The 13,422-nt window shown below is 35.8% G+C and overlaps 1 protein-coding gene across 2 annotated transcripts; it reads right to left on the bottom strand.

The window, feature by feature from the left end:
• Positions 1 to 37: 37 nt before the first annotated feature.
• LOC113297962 lies at positions 38 to 3,312 on the bottom strand. Of its 2 annotated transcripts, XM_026546586.1 has the most exons (9): positions 2,843 to 3,311; positions 2,412 to 2,570; positions 1,866 to 1,922; positions 1,674 to 1,748; positions 1,501 to 1,593; positions 1,257 to 1,400; positions 718 to 825; positions 572 to 623; positions 38 to 485 (listed from the first exon to the last, which is right to left on the bottom strand). In XM_026546586.1, the coding sequence occupies exons 1-9, from the start codon at positions 3,185 to 3,187 to the stop codon at positions 457 to 459; spliced, it is 1,062 nt and encodes a 353-aa protein (XP_026402371.1). In that variant the 5' UTR covers positions 3,188 to 3,311; the 3' UTR covers positions 38 to 456. The 2 variants fall into 2 exon arrangements, 1 of the variants encoding a protein (XP_026402371.1); XR_003333923.1 differs by lacking the exon at positions 38 to 485 and having other exon boundaries at positions 1,265 to 1,400; positions 2,843 to 3,312.
• Positions 3,313 to 13,422: the final 10,110 nt, after the last annotated feature.

Below are 13,422 nucleotides of genomic sequence, written 5' to 3'. Positions count from 1 at the left end.
TCTGCCTGGTGAATTTCATAACATCAACATCAAGAGCTACTGAAGAGCAGAATGTAATATTGCCTGCATTACTCTTTCACATCTTATTGAACTTACTGAAGAGTATCGAGGAAAATATCACCTTACATAAACTGTACCTTTAAATGGGAAACTGTAACAATTTACCGGTCACTATCATATGATATCTATGAGAAACAATTTCTTTTCTTTTTTCATATACAATACATAAACCTTCAAAATCCTGGAATCAGCTACCAAAATGTACGTAAGTTGAATTAAGTTTCCTTAGCCGGGGGGTAACAGTGTCCTGATCTCCATCAAAATTTTGTATCGTCCTGCTCGTGAATTATTGGACTAATCTGTTGTAAGGCTGCCAAAAACTGAGCCAAACAACAAGTAGGTGGCACAATGTCAGCGATCCTTTAAAAAGAGCAGCATCACAGGATCCAAGTTTGATTACTGGCAATCCTCCTCAATTTGACCCTCTGGACAAGAACAAAAACATTATTACGTATTTTTGCAAATCAGACTAAACTGATGGTAAGTTTTTAACTGCATTAAGTTGTCTAACCTGCTAGGAGAACAGCCAAGTTGGCTTCAGCATCAGCTGCAGAGTTGAGATCCTAAGATGGTTTCGGTAAAATATTAGAAACTGCTATTATTTCCTCTAGATATCATTATTTGACTGACATGGGAAGAAGTCGTTTTGTCACATACCCTTAGAACATGGAGGATCTTGAACGAATCAAACTGCTCTTTGAGTTCCTTAGCCTCCTTGCACAAGATTTTCATGTTCTCACTCTTGGTTTTCCAAAGACCCTGTACCTGTTCCAGTAAAGCATCCTAAGCACTTCGTAAAAGCGAAACACTTTAAGCAATGAATGATCATTAAACTCAGTCGAACCTACAAAAAATGCAAGTTTGTCCTCCCTTGAATAAGCTGTATTAAACTACTGGAATTTCTCATATAAAACACGATATATTCAAAGGTGGGAAGTGAGTTCATAATAGAATATAGTGGAACGATAGGTACAGAAATTCGGTCATGAAGCAACAAGACAATTTTTACCTCCTCAACCCATGAACCATCTCTTGGTGTAAGTAATGTTAAATACATACACTGAGGTCAAAAGATACTTCTAAGAAACAGAAAAATTGCATTTACAACAAGTGACATGCTAATAACAGATATATAAACTACTCGGTAAATAGATGTATGTTTAATTTAACCACCCACAGAGAAAGGGATTGCGAACCTGCATACATATGAGTTTGGAGTCCCCTCGCACGGAAATTCGCTTGAAACCTTTCTTAAGGGCGTACTTCACCCCTAAAAGCATCGCCCGATATTCAGCCACATTGTTGGTTGCGATACCCACACCTTCCCGCAATCGATAGAGCTTTATAGACACACAGAGTCAGAGAGCTATTCTTAGCAACAACAAAAAGACAGCAGTACATTGTTAATTGCCAATGTAAAAGTTTCCAAGTGAGATATACCACACGCCCATCCTCAGATCGAAGTATTGCTCCAGCACCAGCTGGTCCAGGATTTCCTTTTGCAGCACCGTCGAAATCCACAAAACAAGAACCCTGCTTATAAAACAGAAAAAGTCAATTCCATGCTGTAATACTGCTTTAGAAACACAAAATAGCACTTTGCAAAAACCAACTTGTTCCTCTTCTGCAGTAGGTTGTTTGCTTATCGTGCTCGGACCCGCTATCTGAATGGTTGAGCCATTTCTATCCTGCAAAGAACGGATAAAAGTAGAAAATGAGTTAAAGCCTATGAATGGTAGAGTGCCAAATACAGAAAAATAACTGAGCCCTGAAACCAATAGACTTATTTTTGACCTTCAACTTACATCAATACTGCTTGGTGGCAAAGACTTGTCTGATACATCACCTTGAGAAGGTGGTTGCTGAAACAAAATTAGACGAATTTTTCAAACAAGAAGGCAATCTGTGCTCTGTAAATCAAGAATGTCGGTATTTTCTGGTAAAGTTGTATTTCCAGGATAATCTTAAAATGATAAAATGTGCATCAGAACAAAACAATCCAAACCAACACCATACAGCAAGCATGGTTCCACATGCCCCTTTAGCACCGCAAAAAAACATACCAGTTAGAAACAAGATTAAGCAGTTCAAAACAGAACGAATATAGCAACAAGAGAAATAAAGATCTCAGCAACGCCTTTCTTCAAGAGCATCAATACGTCACCCATCTGAAGTTCACAATGTGGACAACGCTGAACCACTATGCTAGGCATACACAATCCATAAGAATCATAATTTTCATAAAATGCATAATATGTCTTCCCATTTATAAAGATGTGTTGTCATCAAATATAAGATCCTAAAAATTGAGATGGCAAAACAAAAAGGGAAAGTCAGTTCAATTACGGCACCTCAAATGGACAAGGCACCAGCTTCTCAAACAGATCCTCCTTCACATCCACAGCACTGAGCGTATAGACTGCATTTCGTAGACCGCGAGAACAAAGATATTCCTCAGTCTCCCTAGGTAAAGAATACCCTTTAAACACGCTAACAGATGGATCACACACCTATCACAATCACATAGAAATTAGCAGATTCATACAAAAACAAACACATAACTGCTTACCAGTTACAAGAGCACATTAAATTCAAAACTAAGCACAATTTGAGACACTGCTTGATCATCGGTTCCATTGTTATCTAAACTTGACCAAGTTGTTCTGCCCATAAGCTGTATTCCTATTACCCGCTAAACTAAGGAATCAAAATGCAGAATCATAAAACAAACGTGGAGCTCTAAAACATAAACAAATGCATAGTAACTGAATGAGAGAATTACCGAACCAACTTGAGCTTGGCAATCAATTAAACTCTTGTAAACACCAACAACATCTCCCTTTCGAACAACATAAAAAGCTTCTTTCTCCACTACTACTGCTTCAGGACCTAACTTCTTAGATTTTCGGGAAGATGATTTTCGCACAGCTGAAGAGTAATATTGAACACCAAATCTCATAAACATATTATCTAAACTAGTAGTTTTAACACAAGCATAGTTTACCCTTGTTATCCAAGATGAAGAAGAATTGGAAAACCCTAGTAAAGAGTTCCTCGTTATAGTCTTCGAAAACACGGCAGCCGAAGAGGCTTGTAAGAATGAATTCATCATAGTGATTCCCCTCATTGCAGTATAGTCATATAAAATCAAAAATGTCCCAGAAGATAACTAATAATTGGCGATTTCGGGTAAAATTTTAAAATGAGGTTTTCCCGAGAGTTTAAGCTTATAAAAGCCCTAGTTTGAAAAAATTTAAAATTGGGTGAAGAGATTAATAGAAATTATCATTTGAGTTGTAACGCTGAGCTGGTTAGCAATTCGGCGATTTTCCCGAATGATTCGCAACTATTCGGTCACGAAACACGATTTTTATGGGCTGGATTTTACAAATTATTACAAAATTCGCCATATCAGTTCGTCACAATAACAATAACCAAAAGTCAAACATGCTCTAACATTTCTTTCGCTTCTTTAAAATTCCTGCCTTCTTTAAAAACCTGGTTTGATTGGGTATACCCAAATTAATTGGGGTATACCTAATGAGACAAAAGTCAGGTTATTTTGAAGTAAAATAGGCTACTCTTTAATCTTGTATTTTCTAAATGGCTAACATACTCTTGTTTAATTAACACTAAAAATTCTGATTAGATTAATTAACTGAGTTTAGATGAATTAATGAAGTAGATTAAAACTTATGAATTTAAGTTATGAAATTTTGTTTTTGATTGAACTCATGTGGGAAGATTTTTGATGAAAAAATTTGTTTTGAGAACTTTTTTTGCAACGAAAATGAAAAGATGCTACCCAAACACTTCTAAAAAGGGGATTGCAAAGCTAATGTATGAAATCATACTCAAAATTAAAGAAGAAATCAACACTTCCAGTTTTGAAACTATGAAAAGTCGGCAGGGTCGACGAATGAAGAACATGCCGACAATGATACGTGTTGATCACTGTACCCTGGTGACTATTATTATAGAGGTGGAATTCAGAATAATAATAGACGAGAAACTTAGAAAACAGAACACAAGTAGTAATTTCGAAGAAATATATCTTCTCTAGATTATGAACAAGAAAACTATTACAATTCTCTCTTTGTTACGCTCACAATCTCTCTAAACAGTAAATAATATTTAATTGTTTTTCTAAACTTGCTTTTTCAATAATTAATTGCCTAACAAACTTATCTCTAGGTGATTTGTCTCACAAACCTCCCTCTCTGATCTAGGTGTGTCTATATCACAAACCACACTCTAGAAATCTTAGCTATGAGCTATCTCTATTTATAGCTTTAGAGGTTTCCAAAACCTCTTAGGAATCTATTTTCTTATCTAAGAATAATACCTTTTCTAGGTATATTTCTTTATCTAAGAATAATTCCTTTTCTAGAAAGAATTCCTTGTCTAGGTGTATTTCCTTATCTAGGAATATTACCTTATCTAGGAAATATTCCCTTTCTAGGTACATTTCCTTATCTAGGAATATTACCTTGTCTAGGAATATTCCTTATCTAAGAATACTGCCTGAAAATCAGTATTCCTTCCTTAAATTAAAATTCTATCCTCAATCCTTCTTGAGGATCACTAGTTCCCGGAGAGATAAAGATACACATGTATCAGACTATATCTAGCCGACAAGGTCTACGGATGAATAACATGCCAACTATATCCCGCCGGCAAGGTCGGTGAATGAAGAAGATGCCGACTTTATTATTTTTAACACACGGGAGACTGTTGTAAATGTTTCACTAGTTGACATCTTATTGATTTTTTACCTTGCCGGCTACCTTATAGTCGGCAAGGTCGACAAAAAATACCATGCCGACTATAGGATTGTTTGACATACAGAGAAAGGTGTTACAAATGCATGATTAGTCGGAAAGGTATTAATTTCATAACCTGCCGACTAAAATATAGGCGACAAGGTACAAGGATGAATACCGTGCCGACCCTGTAAAATGCTAATTTCAGAGATGAAAAGTCGACACGATATTCAACCTAGAAAGCTGCCGACCAGCATTAGTCGGCAAGGTCGACAAAAAATACCCTACCGACGTTTAGCAAAAATGTTGAATCATAAGGGTTTTGATATTGGGTACAATATCATACCCAATCTCAAAACCCGTATGTTTTTTTTTTTTGCATTTTGATTTATTTATTTTTTTGATTTTTTTTGATTTCATCATGTAGATATTTTGAAACATACCAAATTTTAAAGAGATTTTGAAACTTTTTTTTGGTAGGTTTCAGGTTTCAGCCGGCATGGTTTAAATTTGGTTGAAAATAGTTGGGACAATTTGGTCTTTAAGCATCTTTTAGACACCCCTTAACACATTATCTTGGATGGGAATAAAATGGGTATACCCAATTAATTTGGGTATACCCCAATCTCGCCAGGTTTAAAAACCTATGTTTTAATGGAAATCAGGCAACAGAGGAAAGAGAATTTTTATCAGCCGTAAGAGCATCTCCAATGGAGTACGGGTTTTAAATAAATATTGATGCCGCCTAAGATTTTAGAAACTCTCAACAAAAAAAACCTCTCCAGTGGTGGTTGGATAATCAAAATTTAATATGACGTGGAAGTTATAGTTTTAATGGAAATCGGTCAACAGAGGAAAGAGAATTTTTATCAACTGTAAGAGCATCTCCAATGGAGTATGGGTTTTAAAAAATATTGATGCCACCTAAGATTTTAGAAACTCTCAATAAAAAAACCTCTCCAGTGGTGGTTGGATAATCAAAATTTAATATGACGTGGAAGTTAGAGTTTGAAGGAGAATATGGGTTTTTGGAGACTCCCATCAATACCCATGTCATCCTTTTGTTATTATTTTAGTTAACTTTTTAGATTTTGTTTCTATAAATAAGCGAAAAGTATATCAAAATGGATATGGATACAACTACCACTGGAGATGCTTATCAAAACAAATATTTTATTTGGATTCTATGTTATTAAATATTTTTATTTTAGGTCTCCACATCTCATAAATACTCATACTCCAATGGAGATGCTCTAAGTAACTAGAAAAAAGTTCAGACTGAAAATTAAATAATTAAATACAAAATAACAGACAGATATAATAGAAATAGAAAATTTCTATTACAAATCAGGAATAGACCAATCACAAGACATACACGTGTAAGATAATAAAAAAGAAAAATAGCTCTTGTCACTACCCTCCTCCCTCAAGTTGCAGTGGTGAAACTACTTTCAACTTGTCCTTCAAAAATTTAAATCTTGGAGTAGTCAAACCTTTGGTAAAAATATCTACAACTTGTTTCAAAGTTTAGAGATATGTCACTTTTAGACTGCACTAGTTTTCTAACAAAGTGAAAGTCCAAAGTTTTGGCTGTGAAAAACAGGGTTAGAGGCGAGAGAGATTGCACTGTTGTTGTCACAAGATATAATAGGAGATGTAGGAAGAAATATGTGAAGATCCTTAAGCAAGTGACATAACCAAATAACTTCAGCAACAATAGAAGCAAGGGATCTGTATTCTGCTTCAGTGGATGACCTAAAAACAGTTGAATTATGAAGGAAGACCTACTTTTCTCAATTCTGTTGAATACCCAAATGTTGCATGTTTTAGATTTGAATAATTTGTAAGTTTTTGGGGTCTTTGGACCTCTATTCTTACATGAGGTTTGCACTTTTTTGTACATATTTGTTTACTGATACAATTTGGATTTACCCAAAAAAAGGATGACCTAGAAACAGTCCGTTGTTTCTTAGCAGATCAACTAACTGGATTACCACCAAAAAACGCACAAAAACCACTGTTGGACCTCTTTCACCAAGGCTTCCAGCCCAATCAGCATCAGTATAGCCTTGTATGCTGTAAAACCTTGATTAAAGAATAAACCATATTCTAATGACTCTTTGATGTACCTGAGCACCCTCTTTGCAACAGCAAGATGAGAAGTAGTGGGAGAATGCATGTACTGACATATTTGATTTATAGAAAAACATATTTCAGGTCTAGTCCAAGTTAGGTATTGAAGAGAGCCAACAATGGATTTATATTCGGTATGATTAGAGAGGGTTGTACCATCATTAGGATTCAGTTTAAAAGAAGCAAGACATGGAGTACTATGAGGCTTCACTCCAACCAGATTGGTTTTAGCAAGAAGTTCTAAAGCATATTTAGTATGAGAAACAAAAAGACCTTTTTTGTTTCTCTCGACTTCCAATCCCAAGAAATATTTTAAGTCTCCTAAGTCTTTGGTAGAAAATTGAAGAGAAAAATGAGCAATAACATCATCACAATGAGAGAAAGTGATTGTAATATTAGAGCCTAATTTATGAATAAACAAAGAAGAGTCTGCTAATGAAGGCACTAAGTCCATATCAACCAAAGAATCAAGAAGCTTCTCATACCAAGCCCTAGGGTTTTCTGTTGAGGTCTATCCCGTAGAGGTACTCAAATTGGATCAGTGATTGATTTCTAGGTGTTTAAGACCATGAAGTATGTTGGATGGTATGGGTCTTGGAAACCTGGGGGTTGACTCATGTAGATATCCTCCTTTAAGTCACCATGGAGGAAGGCATTACTGATGTCAAGTTCCTTTATTCTCCATTCAAAATTAACAATCAAGGATGTTAGAGCATTGCTCGGTTGAACCCACCAAGCGTTGGTATGTAAAGTTTGGTTGACATATTTTAGTATCAAAACTCAATTAGAGTCGCTTTATTAAAATTACTAGAGTCAACTTCGTTTAGGTTAGACTATAAAGTCTAGGACTGTTGAGACATACAAGTATTACCTTGAAGACTTGAAGAATATGAAGACGTATGGATTAAAACGAAGACATCATCCTTCCACTTGAGGTTAGGGTGATACTGATTTGACTTGTTTACACTCCTTTCGTTACTTTCAAGTCTTTTAAGATTGAAAATATAATATGCGAGGTTATATTTATACTTGGTCATAGTAGTATGATCAAAGTGTCAATGAAGTATATTGAATTACGAAGTATAATGTTTATCTTTTGAACTTCATAAATGAGACATCGACATAATCTATGTAACTCATTACTTGATTGTGTATTGGATATAAGTGTGTTTTAATTCTAATAAACTATGCTTCATTACATATGTTCAAAAAAAGTACATATATGGACTTGCTTCGTAATTTAAAAGAAATCAATAGGTGTTTTGGTCCGGTTTTCTATGAAGATTTGTTGGATGATAAATTCGAACCTAAGGTGGGAATTCAGGTAGAATAGATCTTAATTTATGTTGAGAGTCAAGGTGGAACCGATCCTTACCTACTTTGGGATACATGGTAGAATCGATCTTAGCTTTTGTTGGGAATCATGGTAGAACCGATCCTTACCTATTTTGGAAATCTTGGTAGAACCGATCCTATATATTGTTGGGAATCATGGTGGATACAATCCTACCTATATTGGGAAACTTGGTAGAAACGACCCCTACCTATATTGGGAGTCATGGTAGAACCGGTCCCAAAAGCAAACCCAATTTTCAACTTCACATATTACTTTACGGTTTTGTATGAGTTTGGAATTAGGGTTTGCTAAATAGAAAAGTTCTAGATGTCAATATAATTTGAAAATGTACATAATTATTATCTTTAATTGTTCAAGGATATTCCTTGATACTCAAAGTGATCCCAAACCGAAATATTGAGAATCTTTTAATTGAGATTTTCGAATTATATGTTTTTGATTTTCCAGCAGTAAAAAATATCTCTTGAAAAGCTATATTGGTTAAGTGCTAAACTAGTATTAGATATTTTCTAAAGAGAGATTTCGGAATTGCAGGTTGGATATTAGTTGGAAATATGAAAACATAAATTAGGTACTTTATTGCATATCTTGAGAATCTTTTGGTTTTGGAATTTTCTTGTTGTCTAAACAACCTTGGTCTATAAATAGTTAAGTTTACATTTCTTCCAAACTATCATAAGAGCCAGGCAAACTTCATTCTTGTTGTTTCTGGTGGAGCCGACTATCCGGACAGGAAAGTACCCTAATCAGGCAAAGTCCCTTACGTCAGCTTGTTTAAATACTTATGTGGGATCAAGAAGCTGTACGAGTACAATTGGTGGGAAACTAGATAATTGCATTGATTTGATTGACTAGTGGTTGTTGAAACTTTGATTGCACCTAGTTTGATTATTCTTGAGAGCCTTCTCTTCTGACATAAGGTCACTCAAACTAGATCGAAGTATCGACGAGATCTTCAGAACTGTTTTTAGATCCGAAGACAACTTGTAATCATACATTGTTAACAGACTTCGTTCTTTTGTGTGATTGATCATAAGTGGAATCAAGTTTTTGTGTGCAGGTACAATTGAAGGAAATTGAAGATTTGAAGACAAGAAGGTTTTTTGATTGGTTTTCACATCTCGTGATATTTGTGTACACATCTTGATCGTCTGGGATCCGAATAAGATCTAATTTATATTTGATATAGATTTGATCAAATAGTCGTATAGATTGACAACTATCATTTGGTGGTATTCTTTAGTATCTAAATTTGATAATTGTGAATCTAGATCTGATTATTTCATATCTTGATTGATCTCACCCGACGAAGGAGTTTACTTGTTTAAACGAAAGAGCCTTTGTCAAAACTCAACATATCTTTTCTTAAAAGATTATCGGAGTAGTTACCAAACAGCTTTGTTCCTTTATTGTTTGTAATATGATCAAAAGGAGTTGAGTGCTTAAGACTTTACATCGGTATAGCAACTCAAGGTAGTGATTTCTGTCTTGGGATTCACGTGTGTTGGCCAGACGGTTGTGGGCGCAGGGATACTGAGGGAACTAAGTAACTAGGGGTATATTACTTGGTCTCAACTATACAAAGTTGCATTTGTTCTTTGTATAACGTCTTAATTCTGAGAGTATTCAAAACTGGAATAGGTCTCGGGGTTTTTCCGCATTTGCGGTTTCCTCGTTAACAAAATCTTGTTGTGTGAGTTACTCTTACTTTCCGCAATTATAATTGTTTTATTATAATAAAGTAAATCACACTTGTACATCAAATACTAATCATTTGACATTGATCCTATAGTCAATCGGTCTTGTACCATAACTATTGTGAATATCAAAAATCTATTGTGTCACGTGGCACAACATTAAAGGTGGAGTAACTTATTATGTTACAACAACGCACATTACATCTCTCCTTAGGATGCTAAGTTATGAAGTTATCTCTATCAACGTGTGGCGCAATGTTAAAGGTTGGAGTATCAAACTACGCTACAATGGAGTACACCAAACTACTACCAAGATTGCTTAGTTATTAAGCAATAGGTTGTAGTATAGGGACATGGGTGTGTCTGTCTGTCAGAGGTGGATGAGAAGTCTGCACAACTTTTAGTACGAAGGCGCAGTCGTCAACCACGTGGGCTCATAGTACGTGGCATCCTATGACTGGCGAAGGTACGCGGCTAACGAAGGTACAACTTGTACGGAGGTTTCATAGTTCACGATGGCACGTGAAGGAGCTAATGTGGCATTGTATGATTGGAGATGGTGGGAGGCCAACAAAGGTAATAGATTGACCAAGGACCATCAGATCTCGATGGAACATGAGACATCAAAGATATCCATGATGCATGTGGAGCTATAAATACCCATCCTCATCTCAAGAGAAAGGAAGAATAATTGGGTTGGTTAGGAATTAGGGAAAAGGCTTTCTCTCTCTGTACTCTTACTTCTAGAGCTTCATACTTTCTATAATGGAGTTCTTCCACTCAAATGTAACAAGATCAATAATAAACATATCATCTTTACCCGTGGATGTAGGTTAAGATTAACCGAATCACGTAATCTCTTGTGTGTTGATAACTTATATGCACTTACATTATCTTCTCTCTTAGAGATTTACTTACTGACTTATCTCTGTTTTCTGAGTTACCTCTGTATTCTGAGCTATCTGTTCATCTGAGATATCTCTTTATTTAGCTTATTTGCTTACTTATCTCTATTTTACACAGATACCTTTGTTTTCTTAGCATCTGCTCTTGCGAAGTATCTTTACTTACTTAGTATATGATCTTCTGAGTAGATCTCATTTCGAACATACCTTTTACTTACTCAACAATATCAGTTCAACTAAGGTATCCATACTACTTAGTATATGATCCTCTGAGATGCTCATATTACATAGACCATGGGAAAATTAGTAGTCACAGTTTGGCGCTAGAAACGAGGTGGACCGAAAAGCTCTTGATTTTCGTTATTTTTGCTATTTCATCATCTTTTTACTTTAGATCTTCGTTAGAAGATCGGATCTAAGAATAAGAGAGTTGGATCTTACTTTCTAGTAAAGATTTATCATTCTTTGACAAGTTTTTCGAGTATTAAACCTTGAAAAAAGCTTGAGATCTTACGGATCTACAAAAAGTGGTTGTGAAACACCACTAAAAACACTTTTCGAAGATTACAAAGCTATTATTTTATTATTATTTGCTTGCTCATGAGCAAACCCTTTCTGGATTTGAATACCTTTATCTTCGAGGGAACCTCAGTAAAAGTTTTGGAGTAAAATTCCTAAGGTTATTTATGAGCTGAGAGTCGTTTTCTTTCGCATACGCCTTCTTTTACTCAGCTTATTTCTGTCGTTTTTTAAGATCTGAGCAAACCTTCTCTGGATCTGGATACCCCCGTTTCCGGAGGAATCTCAGTATAAAGTTTTGGAGTAAAATCCCTAAGGTTATTTATGAGCCGAGGGTCGTTTTCTTTCGCATACGCCTTCTTTTACTCAACTTGCAGTACTCTCTGCCGTTTTTGAATCTGAGGTTCATTTAGGAACTAAGTCTCAAACATTGGATAGTTCTATTAAATACGAACTCAGCAAACATATCTCTGTTAATTTCTATACTAAACTTTTAATTTTTATTTTTTTTTTAATTTCCTTAATGGGGCTATTAGGAACGTATCCTATCCTTTTTTCTCTTTACTCTTAGGAAACAGAAATACGAAGGTCAAAATCACGAAACCTTGGAGAGAAAACAAAGCTTATCTTTGGCTCGAATGTATTTAAATACATTCTCAACATGCGAAGAAAATTACGAAGACTGTCCTTGGATCGTATGTATCTAAGTACGAGCATCCAAGGGAAAGATAAAGCTTATCTTTGGCTCGAATGTATTTAAATACATTCTCAACAGCCAAAGACAATTACGAAGACTGTCCTTGGATCGTATATCTAAGTACGAGCATCCAAGGGAAAAGATGGAGCTTATCTTTGGATCGAATGTATTTATATACATTCCCAACAACCAAATACTATTACGAAGATTGTCCTTGGTTCGTACATACCTAAGTACGAACTGCGAGGGGCAAAAAACAAAGGTTTTCTTTGGCTCGAACGTGTCCATATACGTTCTCAGCAGCCAAAGAAAAAGGCGAAGGATATCCTTGGCTCGAAGGTATCCATATACTTTCTCAACAGTCAAGGACAAAGATAAAGACTATTACGAAGATTGTCCTTGGTTCGTACATACCTAAGTACGAACTGCGAGGGGCAAAAAACGAAGGTTCTCTTTGGCTCGAACGTGTCCATATACGTTCTCAGCAGCCAAAGAAAAAGGCGAAGGCTATCTTAGATGGAAGATATCCATATACTTTCTCAATAGTCAAGGACAAAGATAAATACAATTACGAAGATCGTCCTTGGATCGTACGTATCTAAGTACGAGTATACAGGGGCAAAGACGGAGCTTATCTTTGGCTCGAATGCATTTATACATATCCTGAGACAATTATGAAGGCTGCCTTGGATCGTACGTATCTAAGTACGAGTATACAAGGGAAAATACGGAGCTTATCTTTGGCTCGGATGTATTTATGCACATTCTCAATAGCCTAACACAATTACGAAGGATGCCCTTGGCTCATATGTATCTAAGTACGAGAAGCCAGGGGCAAAGGCGAAGCTCATCTTTGGATCTTTTCAACATCCAAAGATTAAAACAAAGATTTCCATTGGTTCATACGTATCTGAGTATGAACTGCTAAAGACCAAACCGAAGGCTGTCCTTGGCTCGTACGTATCTAAGTAAACGAAGACAGAGGCAAAAATGAAGCTTATCATTGGCTCAAATGTATTCATATACATTCTAAACATCCAAAGACAATTACGAAGGTTGTCCTTGGATCGTACGTACCTAAGTACGAGCATCCAGGGGCAAAGATAGAGCTTATCTTTGGCTTGAACGTATTCATATACATTCTCAATAGCCAAAGAAAATTACAAAAGATGACCTTGGATCGTACGTACCTAAGTACGAGCATCCAGGGGAAAAGATGGAGCTTATCTTCCGCTCAAGTGTATTCATATACATTCTCAACAGCCAAAGACAGAAACGAAGGCTATCCTTG

Source organism: Papaver somniferum, chromosome 7 (genome assembly GCF_003573695.1).
Source record: "Papaver somniferum cultivar HN1 chromosome 7, ASM357369v1, whole genome shotgun sequence".
NCBI classification, from domain to species: Eukaryota; Viridiplantae; Streptophyta; class Magnoliopsida; order Ranunculales; family Papaveraceae; genus Papaver; species Papaver somniferum.
Note: the sequence above shows the minus strand (reverse complement) of the source record. Positions and strands in the feature narration are given on the sequence as shown.

Coding starts and splice junctions, on each gene's coding strand:
- LOC113297962 (XM_026546586.1), bottom strand. CDS start 3,187: ATGAGGGGAATCACTATGATGAATTCATTCTTACAAGCCTCTTCGGCT. Junction 1,923..2,411: donor TGGTGCCTTGTCCATTTGAG/GTGCCGTAATTG, acceptor ATTTTGTTTCAG/CAACCACCTTCTCAAGGTGA. Junction 1,401..1,500: donor GATCTGAGGATGGGCGTGTG/GTATATCTCACT, acceptor GTGTCTATAAAG/CTCTATCGATTGCGGGAAGG.